Genomic DNA, 15953 nt, shown 5'->3' on the forward strand with positions numbered 1-15953 from the left:
TATCTTCGAAAATATATGGTATGCACTAAAGCATAGAAGGATAAAAAAATAAACAAATTCACACGTAGATAATCCTTTTTCTATTTTTGTTGTGACTTTTAATCCTACTTATACTTTTGATTATAGTGATTTACCTTAAATTAAAACAATAATTAAAAATTCTTTGTTTATATTAATAAAGATTTGTTAATAAAAAAACGAACAAATATAGGTCAAAAAGAATAAATTGACGGTCAAACTCGTCGTAATCGAGAATCAAGAAGAGTGATGGTTTTGATTTTACTTATAGGATAATAAACGTATTAATGGCATCTATTTAACCCTTGTATTTTCTTGACAGAGTGATTTTGAAAGGACGGCGATATGCTGTTGTCATTTTTGGCATTTCCTGGTAGGGGGGCACTCAAATGAAGCTTTTCTTGTCGGTTGGCGGCTCGAGATAAGCAGATAAGTGCTCCAACTAAAACTACGATGCCGATAGCTGCTAGAGCACCCGACATAGCTGCCCGAGCTACAGGAGGTAGTTCAACAGCCATTCTTAGTAAGGATGTTACTTCCTCCGGCAGTTGATCTATTCCCTAAAAAATACGTTTTATTAATTTTTATAATAGCTTTTGCTTTTAAGAGATTATTCGAATTATTCATTATAATATTACGATTAAAAATATATAAGTATAAATGTCATTCCTTTTAAAAAAATATTAGATTAGTATTTTGAAAATATATCTATTAAAAAAGAATTATACATATTAAAGTTATTATTAGTATAATAAATATTATTATTTATATTAAAATCAGTCTTTTTTAAGTATTTTGTTAAAATATTTCTTCATGTGTATGGAAATAGAGAACAGACTAAACATTTTAATAATACTCAATCAACATTTTTCAAATTTTTATGATATTACATCAATGTTTATATTGTTTAATACTATTACTAGTCGATTTTATTATGAAATAGAGCACGGAAATTTTTGTTTATATTTATAATTTAATAGTACTATATTTATGAGTAAAATAATAAAACTATTTTGAAAATTTTAATTACATTTTTCTTTAAAACTATAATTGCTTACAATAGCTATGCATCTGTGGAGAGAAAGTATAAACTATGAAAATTTGAATTCTTGTCAGTAGTACTAATTTAGGATAATAATATATATAGTTTAAGATTTATATTTAAGGCCATTAAAGATTAGAAAAAGTTGAATCGTGGTTAGCACTTTTCATAATAAAATATATCTCACAGTAATATGCGTAAATATCTGTTAGTTGAAGATGTGCATTGCATTATTTCCTTATTTTTTTCTTTATTATATTAAAATATCTAATTTTGGTTGTAAATCAATTTTTCTAATAAAATATGGAATTCGTTTATATATTTTTTATATAGATATGTCATACTGATATATTAGTAAAAGTGTTCAGATATTTATTAGTAATTATATTCAATATACATTTTTTATTTTTTATATTTTTATAAAGATAAAAAATTGACATAAAATGTATTGATATAACTGTGATAATTAATAGTTAAAATAGGATTATATCATCGATTGCTGTAGTAATATGCATATAATATAAGTATATATGTGTAGGTATATGAATGCACACATTTTTTATATTTATACAAAATATATTAACGTTGAGTAAGATGACAAAAATATTGACACACTTGAAATGAATTATTTTGAATCTTTTTAAATTTACTTTTACTCATATTTTTTTTTATATTTATTCTTATTAATTATATATATATATATATAATTTTTATCAATTATCTATTTTACTGTCTGTGTACTTTTACATTATTATTTTAGAATTAAAAATTTTGTTTAAAATAAAATTAATATTTGTGTATAAATAATTGATTTTTTACAAGTTGTCTAGGACCAATATGTAAATATATTTTACATTATTATCTTCATTATATCCAGTACGTACACAATTTTATCTGTGCTTTATGATTACATTATTTATAAATATTTGCTTTGCATTCACATCATTGAGGATATTATTTAACTTTAATGTATATCCTAGCTTCTGTTTTCAGTACCTTAAATATATGAATTTTATAATAAATAAATGTGTACTTGAAATCTTTTGGTTGTAAGTAAGTTTACATAAATTTATAATTTTGAAATGCGTTGTATGCTATTTTTAAAATCGAATATTTTAATCATATTAGTTATTATTATACGTATTCAGTTATTCAAAAATTGAATTCTAACTATTACATAATTTTTTAAAATTGACTGTTTATGAAAGTCATTAATTTAAATTAATTATTGTTTATAAACAATTCTATATCGTATTGTTTAATCACACTTATGGTGTTTTTTATAAAATATATTATTTCTTTAAAGAAAACAAATATATCAATCTTATTATGTTAGGCTATACACATAATTATAATTTTAAATGTATCAGTAATTTCTTATCATTTTTTATATAATTAAAAATGTAAACTAAAAAATGTTTACTATTTTTACAAAATGCATATTTTGTAGATCAGAAGAAATATTTTGATAGTATCATATAATACTAAAAATTAAATTTTGGACTATGAGGAAATTACATTAATTATTTCGGATGCTAATTAATAAAATCATAAAAGTAATAAAGTAATAAGTTCATTGAATACTGTATTTCTTTTTAAAATATAGTTATTTTTTTCAATATGGTTAATAATATTTCATTTTGAATTTTTAAAGAACACATGTAAATTCTCGGATTTGTTTAATTATTTTATCTGCAAACTTTAAAAATCAGAATAAAAATAAAAATAGTCAAAAAATATTTACGTCTTCAAACCACATGATGGGAAAAATAATATCAGGGAAAGATGCAACTTGCTTTATATCTCGAACTTGACTAACAGCAAGGTTAATCTGAATTCTTGCTCTGGCACTTAGTGCAGTACCCATTGTAGGTTGTACATCAATATAGAGTTGATGTTTTTTTGCTTCAGGTGCAGAAATTCCTATGACTGCTTCTCTTAATGCAGGATCAGCTGAAAATGATCGAATTTATAGCTACTTATTTATCATTATCATCATTTTGTTAAAAAATTAAAATATTCACGATCATATACTAAATATAAACTTTATTGTAACTAGATACTCTTGAATAGAATAAATTTTTATTTAACTTAATTCATTATTATTCTAATAATTATATTAATAAATTTATATTTATTTAGATCAACAGTGTTTTAGGGTGAAACCAATTTTTTATTCAAATTTAATAAAATTGATTTATTTTAATGCGTTATGAATCATACAGTTGTACTTGCTTAAATATATATCAATAATCATTGCTATCTATTATTCTGATGATTATTAGTTGTAATATTTACCTATGATTAATACTGCTATATTTTAATTATTATCTCCAGTACTGCTCATATGAATGCAACACGGCCTTTTTGTTTCGTTACTAGTTTTCTCAAATAAAATAATATATTTTGAGTATCAATAGTCTAAACAAATAATGTTGCTAGAATCGTCAATATATCATACGTACATATCATATGTATATATGTAATGTTATCACAAGAAATGATTAAATATTCATAATCTTACGTATATTTTATACTTATGTATTACGATTTATATTAACATTTTTTTATAATAAATGTAATTTGGCATATCTAATGATTAAAAGTACTATTAATTAAAACTTTTAATAACAATTAAATTAATCATTAGAACTTACTAATAATATAAAAAATACAAACAAATTTAAATAAGTATTTTTAAAGTAGGAAAATTTCAAAATACTGTAATATTAATAAATATTATTTTGTAAAATGTCATTTTTACTTCATACATTTTTTATATTTTGTAAAAGGTATATTTTAAGGAAACTGTATAGCCGAAGAGCTTTATAAGCTAAAAAGATATAAAAACGAAAAAAAGAAAAAAAACAGAAAATAAATAAGTAATTTCATATTATTAATATAAATAGAATGATAAATAATAGATAAAAAGAGTACGATGAATGTAAAATGTGATAAAGGAACTACGAAAGGATATAAACTAACTTAGACAGTACTGATAACAAGTAAAAATAATAATATTAAGATTTAGAAAAAATCGAGTACAAGACTGAGAGTGAAGTTAAAAGTAAAATTAATTGTATTTTTATTTGTTTGTGATATTTGTTTGCGACATGAAAGATAAGAATATACAACAGCTAATACAGACTAATTAAAAGAGTATCTGTAGTAGAAAATTCGTTTTTATGAAATAACTTACTAATACTTATTTATTATTTATTCATGTATGTAGCATTGTAAAACTATAATGGCGCTCAGTCATTCGAATACTTAAAATTTTTGTTTATTATATTGATATATTCGCATATATCTATATTTATTTAATATCACTTTATTTAAAATAAATATATTTACCTTAATTTACTATTTTCTATTTGATTTAATCAAACATCTGATTAACCCATAATGACAAACCAACACGTGCACAGATTTATCATTATTTCAAACTTAGCAAAAAAATTACAAAGATTTATATGAAATTTACAAAAATTTATATAAAATTTATCTTTCAAATAAATAAATTTGTTTATAATTTCATTATATCTTAAACATAAGCAAAAATCTAATTTAATTTTCTTTAAAAACTAAAATGTGTTATTGTAATGCGCAATAACTAAAACTGTATATGTTATACCACTTTAGCTCATGTAAAATTGATTGTAAAACGATTGAAATTCATACAACCTGCTTTTTATATTCTTCTTGGAGTATTAGAAGTCCAGTATGTTAATATTAATATTAATTAGTAATATATTTTATAATTATTTATAATAATATATTATTTTTACAGATAAATTTAAGAATAATTTACTTATTTAAACGACCAGTATAATTTTTCGTTTCATTCTAGTTAATAAAAATCAAGAAAAACTTGTCTCCTTTCATAACTAAAAGATTCATTCATTATTAATATATCCGTGTTAATTTGTATTAATTTACTTTACTAATTTACAATTTCAAAACTTTATATTATATTTATTATATTCATCTTCATTTTTGAATCTTTGAAGAAAATTATTTACTATAATTCAATTGTAAATTAAAATTAAAATTATATGTGTATAGATATTTGATTGATTAGGTAATAAGCAAGCTTAAAATAAAACAAGACTAATTAATTACATTTTTATATAATTAATTAATTACAAATTTCATGTAATACGATATATAAAATTGCAGTAGGTAAACAATTAGATAATACATATTCTTAGTGACTAAGTGGTTTTGTTATTCGAAATATATTATAATATTTTAGTATAAACACATTTTTGTTAATAAATTTTATCTTCGTTATAATTTCCAATAATGTAGTATAAAAATTTTACAACTAACATTATTAGAATTGAGTGAACAACTAATGGAGTAATATAATTAAAAGTGAGCAGTCATATAAACACAATTTCTTATTAAGAATACTAAAATAGTAAGTGTTCATATATTTCAGTCTAAGATTATGAAATTAATGCATTTTTAACCCATATGAATATTATTGGTCGTATTATAATATATTTATAATTATTTAATTAATTTATACATTTGGATTTTTGTTGTGTGATGTATTAAATAAAATAAAATTGTAATTAGGTAATACAAAAGTCGTAAGTATTATTTTTTATTGTTTAAAGATTTGTTGAATTTATATTTTTTATATATATATTGAATCTTGTAATACCATTGATTCATACTTTGAAAAATTGTAATAAATACTATTTTAATAAATAAATAGTAAAATAACTATTATTAACAAACTTTATCTATATTCCTTATAGAGTCAAATACTTCAAACTTTATAACATAGAACAGTCTAATGTAAGATATTCAGAAATTGTACCAAACCAAAATAACATTATAAGATTATGGGACAGTTTGAACAATTTGAATCGATGAAAAAGTGGATTTGTTTCAGTCAAACTTAATAGAGCTTTTACAAACGTAAGTTTCATTTACAACCTAAAATATCTCAAGTGCCATGTAAACTAATTTAGGACATTAGAAAAAATATCTACTATTGGTTATACCTACTTTTTGTTGAAAATTAGTTTCGTTTGTTTCTGAATTATTATATATACAATTATTAAAGAAATCAATATGAATAGTAGATTTATCAAATAATAATTTGGTTATCACCGTCTCTATAATTGATTACTCATGTTACCTATAATTAACATAAATAACTTGGCCGATGATACTATAAAGAATAATTGGGAATCATAAGATTTTTAGTTAACGTAATTTAAATTTCGTTTTAAATAATTAATTTTTTTAATTCCTTAACATTCTCAAAACGATCTATTAATTTTTCATTTAACTATTTATTCATTCATTCAAATACATTACTATTTCTTTGTGTAAAATTGGAATGTACTTCTGATGCTTGATTCTTTTTACTTTTTCTTAAATCAAAACTGTGTCTATTCAATTCACGTAATAATAATAATATTACTTTTAATAAATAATAATAATCGAGTTCAATAGGATGTAATGAGAATAATTGTTTAAATTGAAGAGCAAATGTGTATAACTTACCCAAATAAAAATGTGGAAAACTAAGAAGAATAGGAGAGTCATACTGACATAATGAAGCATTAAAAGTGCCTTCAGGAGCGCATGGTGGTCCAGAAGGACAAAAACATCGTTGAGAAGGAATTTGATCTGGTGATGAAAATACACCAGCTGGTGGCACGAATCTGAATCCAGGAACACCACCGGCTGTCATTACGTCTTGCTATGTAAAGCATATTAATCGATATATAATTATTTATATAAAAAGAATTTAATTTGATATACGAATCTTATAATTTATTAAGTTATAGACTTAGGTTAATTATAATACTTAATTATATTTTATTGTGTATCAAATTTGTATAGATGGTTTATTTAATATTTAATATTAAAAAGTATTATTAGGTAAATTATTTTTTTATCGTCATATTGACTTTTGCATTTCTATTTAACTATGAAGTTATAAAAAGAAAGTTTATATTATAATAATGCACTTACAAAAGCTGCATAATTTAGAGGTTCGATTTTTTTTTAATAATAAAATATAAAAAAGACTTAGTTCTTTAAATAAACTTATGTACTGTGTATATTCCAGACCTTGGAATTTAAATAAAATATTCTAAGATATTTAATAAATTTTATAAGAATTATTAGATATTTAAAAACAATATGTTCTAAATAGTTTATAGGATTTATTAAAATTAACTATTTTTAACAAGAATAGATTACAGAATTTAATTAAAATTAAAAAACATTTTTAAGTTGAAAATTACTATGAAACATTCATTACAACAATAAAAAGGTATACTATTTTGTTCAGGATTGAACTACCTAACAAAAAATAAGAATTTATTGTTTGTTATAATACGATTCCGATATATTATATTTAGATTAAGGCGCAATATTTGAATTATACGTTACGAAAATTTCACTGGAAATTTAGACGCGTACGCGTACTCGAATACCACCTAAAGCAACTACTGGCCAATACGTCATGCGTGTAAGATGAGGCTGATGCAGTGGAGGACCTCACTCGTAACTCAAGTGAATTACTGACAAGATTGCAGCAGCTGAAATTAGAGGAAGACACGTGGGATTGCATTATGGTCCATCAAGTAACGCAAAGATTCACTCAACGTACTAGAGAACAATGGGAGGAATCATTAGGGAGATCGAACAATTACCCCAAGTGTGAAAAACTCTATGGATTCATGATGACAAGGGTGAGAGCTTTCACAAACAAGAGTCGTATTGCACCACGAGAAAGTGCCAATCATTTGACTACTGTAGCCAAAGCACAAGATCTGGTCCATCAATAGCAATCAGGACACTAAAGCAACTGGTGGAAGACTAGGGAGAAAGGTTTCCCCTGGCTGTGCCATTCATCACGCATGACAGACATGTCATGGGTTTTGGAGGTGAGAACACGCCGCACTACGACTGGAAACCCGATTCAACTGCAGAACCGCTGCATGGCGGGGGGTTTCCCAGTGAGAAAAAAGACCTTGAATGGATCATCGCCACATTACCAATGACTGAGATTCAGATCTTCTCAGCAAATCTTCCATGGAAAAAATACGAATTTACCTCCGTGGACGTATTCAACAAGAGTACAGCAGATAAAGGTATTGAAAGAATAACTCAAAGGGACTACAAGGGACGAAAACAAAACGTACCAGGCAAGGATACCATGTTGTATTTGTTACGTCATCGGAACGTATCGGTTAGACCCCTGCCACTTGATTCTTATCAGACCGCTAAAGAGGGCACCAATACTGAGCGATGGTCCCCACCAAACTATTATTACTGTGGTACACCGATAACATTACCGGTCACGCTGCAACGAGTAGGTTCTGATCAAACCACAAGAGAGGGTGTCAATAATCCGTAATAGTCCTCACTACCTTCACGAGCCGACTCACGCTCAGTAAAATCTATTGCCGATTCAAACGCCTAAGCAGTCGGGAGCCGAATAACGCTTAGTACAATTCCAGCGTCGACTCAAATGATCAATGATTCTCGAAACGGAGAAACTCCTTTAATTTAGGGACTAAAGCACGTGCCCAGTACTCCCAATTCACCCTTTAGACTTGCACTCCCGTTCTAGATCCTCTCATGGATGTTCTCCCGTCCTAGACGACGTTCCAACTTAATGGTCAACTGCCTAATTACTAAAAACTCAACAATTCTCACTACAATCAGTAACACCAACACTACTATAACAACTGCTTAAATAAAAGTCACTAAAACCCATTGTGTTTACTCTGAATTGATGTATTAATCTCTCACTCATCCCCCCCCCATCGCCATTAAATGAGTGGTCCGGTCTAATCCACCCACCGTGATCTGCGATCACATTGGTGGCTGGAATTCCAAACATTTGGTCCTTCGAGTCGGATAGTAGAGCTAATGCATTACATCGGTGTTAATACATGGATGGACGTGTCATTTATCTAAGAGAACATTATTAAAAAACATTACTGTTAAAGTTATTGCTACCAACATTTGTTCTTATATTATCTCTTATAAAGAGAATTTAGAAGCAAGATAATATAATAAGTTTTGGAAAATATATTAGTTTTAGAATTCAAAACTAAACATACCATATTATACAGATCAAAGAGAGTGTTAATAAATATATGCAATGATTTTTGTATCATACAATAAAAATTTAATTTGATATGAAATAATATATAGTAGAAAGAATTGTGAAAAATGTATGGAGGTTCAGAGTTCATAAAATTATTATTTAAATATTATTATTATATTATAATTACTATACATGTAATCATTAGTATTACTGTACTTAAAAATATTAGAAAAAGTATCTCTGAGCTTTGCCGAAAAATAATTGTTATTAAATCAAGAATCAAATAAAATTATGTACAAATGTACATAAGAATTATCAAGAAATTCTGTCTGTAACACATACAAAATATTGATAAATTGCAAAAATAATAATATACAGAAATGATAATACACCTATAAGACAGTATATTCAATATTATCGAATAATTAGAATTGTACAATGAAAATTTTTGGAAAGAAAGGATCATAATGTTGTCTTCATTTTTAATATGAAAAGTGATTATATTTTTAATAAATTTTTTTATTAAAAAGAAAAATTCAGAAATATATAGAAATTATAATTTGTGCTTATTTTACAAAAAATTATCAATTATCAGTTAATGTTTTAATTTAACAAGCATTTAAATATACTTTTATTCTGAGAATGAAATTTTGTTGTTATCATAGAAAAAAATATTATTGTTGTAAATTTGGAATTAAGATTTATCATTCCATTAAATGATTTATATATTTATAAAAACTATTTGTGCGATTAAGTCATTAAAACTTTTAAAACAAAGGCATTAATTGGTATTTTCATCAACAAAAGTTCTTTACTTTAAAAATCATTAAGAATAAAGTGTTTTAATTTTATAAATATCATTTTTATGAATTAAAAAGAGATAAGTTACTTACTGGCGAAGATACAAACATTTCTAAATATTTGTATTTACTAATTCTGACTAAGCTCTGTTTTATACCCAGAGCGATTTAAATATGCTTTTTTGCACATTTTTTTTATATTGAAAGTGTTATTATTACTTGCTCCACATTTTACTTATAACAAGGTATTGAATTGATTATACATAATAAATAATTAATTAGAAAAATGAAATGTGCGTAAATGAAAATAAAAGAAAACATATCTCAAAATCAGTGCCATAGTTATCATTGCAAATAATTATTTAGTATAATTTCAGTGATGATTTTTAAAGACAAAAATTTGTTTATATAATTTAAGCCACATTCTCATATGATATATATTTAAATTGGACAACAACAAATTATATTTATAATTCAATTATTAACTATTTTTCAGTAGGAAGTTAATTGAAAAACAATAAAATACTAAAGTACAATAAAGCAGTAAGTACATGAATAATAAATTAACGTAAATAAATAAATTATTAAAAATATTATCTATATTTATGTTTGTCATAAGTTGTGACATTGAATATTAATAACAGGCAGCGTGAAGATGATTAAATATACATTTTAAAAGTAAAATATGGGTAATTATTATTATTGCGTTAATATTTACATTTTCGTTATTTTGTTATTATTATGTAATTTGCATGTCTCTATTTATATCAAAAATATATATTTTTTAAAAGCAATATAAAGAAGTGTTAACATGAATACAAATTTTGTTGGATTATTGCGATTAATGTAGTAGTAAAAGTAGGTGATATTATAAATAAAAGTAAAATTTTATAATCATTTGAAATAAAATATTTTTTAAATTTTATTTATTTTATTCTAATACTACTTTGATATATTATTAATGTTAATTTAAAGTATGTAAATTTTTAAAATATAAAAAAGATACCTGATAAATAAGTGGAAGAGTTCTGCAAAGATCTTTATCAAAAATTTTCAATATAGTATGTTTGGTAATATGAGGTGGAAAGATGCTGCCATCACTACCCATTACACTATCACAATCAGGTGTAGTCCAATGACCCAAGATTGATTTCCCATTCCATTTATCCATTAATCCATATTTTGTGATATCCATAATTCCAGTAAATATAGTAAAATTATCTTTTCCTGTACCGTTTTTTCCATAAAGTAATCCGAACTGTTCATATGGTAACTTCTGATCTGTAGGTACAACATCTTTGGCAAGCTTAAGAAGAGGATCTTCATAGCCCCATAGTAATTGACCCACTGAGACTTCTACAAATGGTTTGATCTTTAGAATATCCATGATCGATGCCATTGCTAATCTAAGAAAGCGAGCAGCATGTTTCGATTGACTAGTTGCTGAAAGCATCGGTACATTCGGAACTACTACTAAATCCTCTTCTGAACCATGTGATAACTCCTATAATTATAATATTTGTTTAATATTTAAAATTTAAACATACATTACATTGTTTCTTAAGATTTTGAATAAGCGGAATTATAAAATGTTTAATAATTTTGTCTTTTTTTTAAAATATGCATATATGTAATATATATTATGTATAAAAATATGTTATTTGGAAAAAACTATAAAAATTCTTTGAAACTGTAAAAGATTATATATATATATATAAACTTTATTAATTGAATAACATTATGCAAAGAACGACAAAATAAATTTATCACAATATAAATAACTCTATCTTTCGGGTAATTAACTTAAATGACTAACGGAATCTGTTAAGAGAATCGTTAAAGAGTAAAATATATATTGTTTCCTAATATTAAAAATATTTTTCAACAAGTGCGAATCCCGTAAATAGAATTATTTGTTTTTTACAAAATACATTTAAACACTTACTCTGTTAAAAATTATTTTGTAAAAACAAATAATTATATATGTATGATAATATTTCATATAAAATAATATATATATATATATATATATATATATATATATGTAATGTCTATTATCAATCAATCATGAATAAATAATTAGTTCCGTAAAGAAACAGATATTTTTATTCTTATCTTTATGAAATTTAATAAATTTTCTAAAACTAATAAAATAAATATAAGAATATTTATTTCACAAAAATGATACATTTTTATAAGCTCAAAGTTATATATTATTTATAGAATGTAAGTTACTTATTTCAATTGAGTAATCTGATAATTGAACTGAAAGATTAAACTCAATAAGTTTTTATTAGTTTTTAAAAATATAGTAATTTAGTAAACAAAATATTATAGTACTAAGAAAATGAAAAATGAAAATAATATGATAAGATTTGAGTTTATTTAATAATATATTTTCTAAATACTTCTTTTCTAAGGTCGTTTAAACTGTATTCATAAAGGGAAAGTTACTTCATTTTTTATAAAAAATTTAAAATGCATTTTGATTTTGTCAAATTGAATTACAATAAATTATGAAATTATTGAATATATTAAAATATTTTGTTTAAAGATAAAGCAAATAAAAATTAATTTATTTTATTAAAAAGGTATTTATATAGTTTATCTTATCGAAAGTAAATATTTAAAATTTTTCATTTTTATTATGTATAATTTATGAGGTATATAATTATATTTATTTTTGCTTTTGATCGTTCCACATATATTGTTACACGTGCTTTAAAAAATAATTTTTTAAGTTGTAAACTCAAAATTTCTCATTAGCCATATTGTTATGAGGTATCTTTTTAATTTTGACTTTAGCATTGTTAATATTTATTTAAAATTTGTATTTTTCTCGTTATTTATATATAACACTAATATCAACAAATTTTTATCATAGTTTTGTAATGATCATTGTTAGAGGATTTTTACAAAATAGTTCTGTTATCATGATCCTGTCACCGAAAATTTTTTCAAAATTCTAAATTGATTCCTTAAAAAAAATTTGAATTTGTTACATGTTTTTTATGTACAAAAATAATCATTAATAAATCAAACGCAAAATTAAAATGAATGTTTATTAGGACTTATTATATAACTTAAAAATTATAACAAAAATTGAAATATATAAATATTTCATTACGCATTTCTATAATTGTAATTTCAATATATAATATAATACATATTTTAATAATTTTGTTTAATCACGCACTTATGATAACATTATTATACAGCATTCAACAACATGTAAACAAAAGTAATGTATTATTTTCTATTATGAAGGCAACTACAAGTTTTTTTTACATTTTTTGCGTTTTTAGTATTTATAATATTTGATTATAAATATAAGTGCATATTATACCTATACTATCTTTAAATAAATAAAAGATAATATATTCCTGTATTTATAAATAAAGATTATTAATCTCCACTGTTATTATAATATAATTTAATTACTTAGATATTATACTTTTAATATAGATAATGTATTTTTTATGTAATGTAAGCAACATATAAAACGTTAAAAAATTTATATTATCGAATTAAGCCTGTTGGGCCAATATTGTTGGTATACTGTAATTATATAATTAGCTTTAATGATTGTATTGGATGTATTTAATCTGTAGTTTATATCATATTATATATATCATTTATATCATTCATTCATGTGTCAATCGTTATATTCTGTTTTGAAGCATTCTTGAGTTCAACATTCAATCAAATACTTTTTTTCCTATTATATATGTTTTAAAATTATTATTATATATTATATTTTAGGAAATTTAAATGAGCATATTACTATAATCAATATGTATCACATATTTACTTACAATAAATCAACTAGATAGCAAATAAGGAAACTCTTAATTACTATACCAATGAACCTGCAAGTAATATAAAAATAGTGAACTTTACCCTCATCTATTACATAGCAGCTTCAAAAAAAATATATTTATAAAAGGTAGGATGAAATTGGATTTCCAGGATTAAAAAGAAGATTATTTTATAAAATATACAACTGTATATTCCATGAGAATTTGTATAATTATTTAACCTGTAAAATATACTGATAAAAACAAATATTTTCAAAAGCAAACGAAATTACAAAAAACTGTGACTCATAGTACTATATCGTATATCATGTATATTTGAGGAATATATTATTTTTCTATTATAAAATTCTTAAATATACGAATTTTGTTTTCTCTTTTAGTATGTTTTTTTATTATTTTCATATTATTATGTATTTATCTTTATGCTGTGTTAATATACAAAGATGAATTTATGAGTCATAATAAAAAGTAATAATAAAGAGGAAATTATAAGTAATAATAAAAAGGAAAATTGACCATATATACATGGAAGAGTATAACTTATATAAAATTCAGTGATGTAGGTAGACTTGGAATTTACTGAAAAGATATTATCAAGGTACTTCAATTTAGTTAATTAGATCATATATATCTATAAAATAAAACCCTGATATATACATCTGAATATTTTGAATGCCAATACAATATATAGGCGAATTTATATGGAAAACACTAGTATAAAAATAACTAATGACAATTAGTTGAATTTCTATACATTCTATAATTTTATAAATTTATATTTTTATATAAACATTAATAAAATGTTCTATAATTAGAAATATTTTTATTAAATTAAAAAATTTCAAATAAAATTTCAATTAAATCAAAATTCCATAATTTAAAATTTATGATTTGATACAATTCATAATTAAATATCAATATTTTTTCAATATATGCTTTTTAGGTGATTTTTTACAGATATACATTATGTTATTTGTAAATTTATTATATTCTATATATTAAAATATTATTTAATACATATTTATACATATTTAAATTACTGAATTTTATTAAGTTACTAAAGCTTTTAGAATAATATAGAATTTTTACTTGAACTAAAATAAAGTATTTAATATAAAATATGATAAAAAGAGATACAAATATCAATCTAAATAGATATTTATTTAAAAATAAAATCTTTATAACAAATTAGTTACCTGATAAAAACTGTTCATCGAAATAATTTTTTATGACAATAATAAAAATAATAATATGAATCATTTGTGCATTACTTAACTCGAATAATTAAAATGATTCGATAAGATATTAATAGAATGTATTTTACTAAAAATATTTAAAAAGAAAATTTTTAAAATAACAATACTGTATATAAAATTTATACCTTAATTTAATTTGATTCTATATTTCAATATTTATCGATATTCAAATATTAAAAATGTTAATATAACTAAATTTACTATATTTAATTGAAAAAAAACTATACACGTATTTTTTATAGGTAATATAAATTGAAAGGAATTACCTCTGAAAAAACGAATCTTTTTTTGACATTATAAGTAACAGTGTCATTTAAATTAAATTTTATGTTTACTTTCTCCCAGGTCTCAAGATAAATGTATGGACCAAGCTCTTGTAATGTGGGTTTTACACCATTATTAAGAAACTCATCTGCATTAGTAACGTTGTAAATATAAACACGCATTTGTGGTGTAACGGGGGGTTCTTTCCACCAATCAAAAGTACGACTACCCTCCTGCAATGCAATTTCCTTGTCTATGATAATATTAATGAGCCGAGGAAACAGTGCAGCTAATATGCCAGCAATAATTATCATAAGAGCACCTATTGCTACAGCAGCCCCTGAAAAATATAATACACTGTTGTAATTTATATATAATAATATTTATATCATAAATAGTAAAGAATTTATATATAATTTAACATAATAATTTATAACCTCAAGTTATAAATACTTAAAGCAAGTACCATAAATTATATTACAAACCACTTGCGCAAAGGACAAGTTTAATCCAAACAATATGCAATTTATAATAAAATTAGAAAAAGGAAATAATACCATTGCATATATATAATGAAGCATTAAGAATTAAAAAAACTTATTTATGATATAATAAAATATAATACAATATAAATTATGTATTGCTATTTTACTTCTTATTTTT

General features: G+C 23.1%; 1 protein-coding gene across 1 annotated transcript in view; it reads right to left on the reverse strand.

Moving 5' to 3' along the window:
- Nucleotides 1-206: 206 nt before the first annotated feature.
- The window catches only part of emp (epithelial membrane protein), a 34913-nt gene continuing 19166 nt past the window's right edge, over nt 207-15953 (reverse strand). Inside the window, exons 2-6 of the mRNA XM_011497687.1 lie at nt 15293-15630; nt 10959-11456; nt 6587-6785; nt 2805-3013; nt 207-578 (exon numbers count right to left, since the gene is read on the reverse strand). Of these exons, the coding sequence (XP_011495989.1) occupies nt 303-578; nt 2805-3013; nt 6587-6785; nt 10959-11456; nt 15293-15630 (1520 nt within the window). The 3' untranslated portion in view covers nt 207-302. The remainder of the gene's footprint in view (nt 579-2804; nt 3014-6586; nt 6786-10958; nt 11457-15292; nt 15631-15953) is intronic.

The sequence above is a fragment of the Ceratosolen solmsi genome, unplaced genomic scaffold (assembly GCF_000503995.2).
Source record: "Ceratosolen solmsi marchali unplaced genomic scaffold, CerSol_1.0 scaffold47, whole genome shotgun sequence".
Lineage (NCBI taxonomy): Eukaryota > Metazoa > Arthropoda > Insecta > Hymenoptera > Agaonidae > Ceratosolen > Ceratosolen solmsi.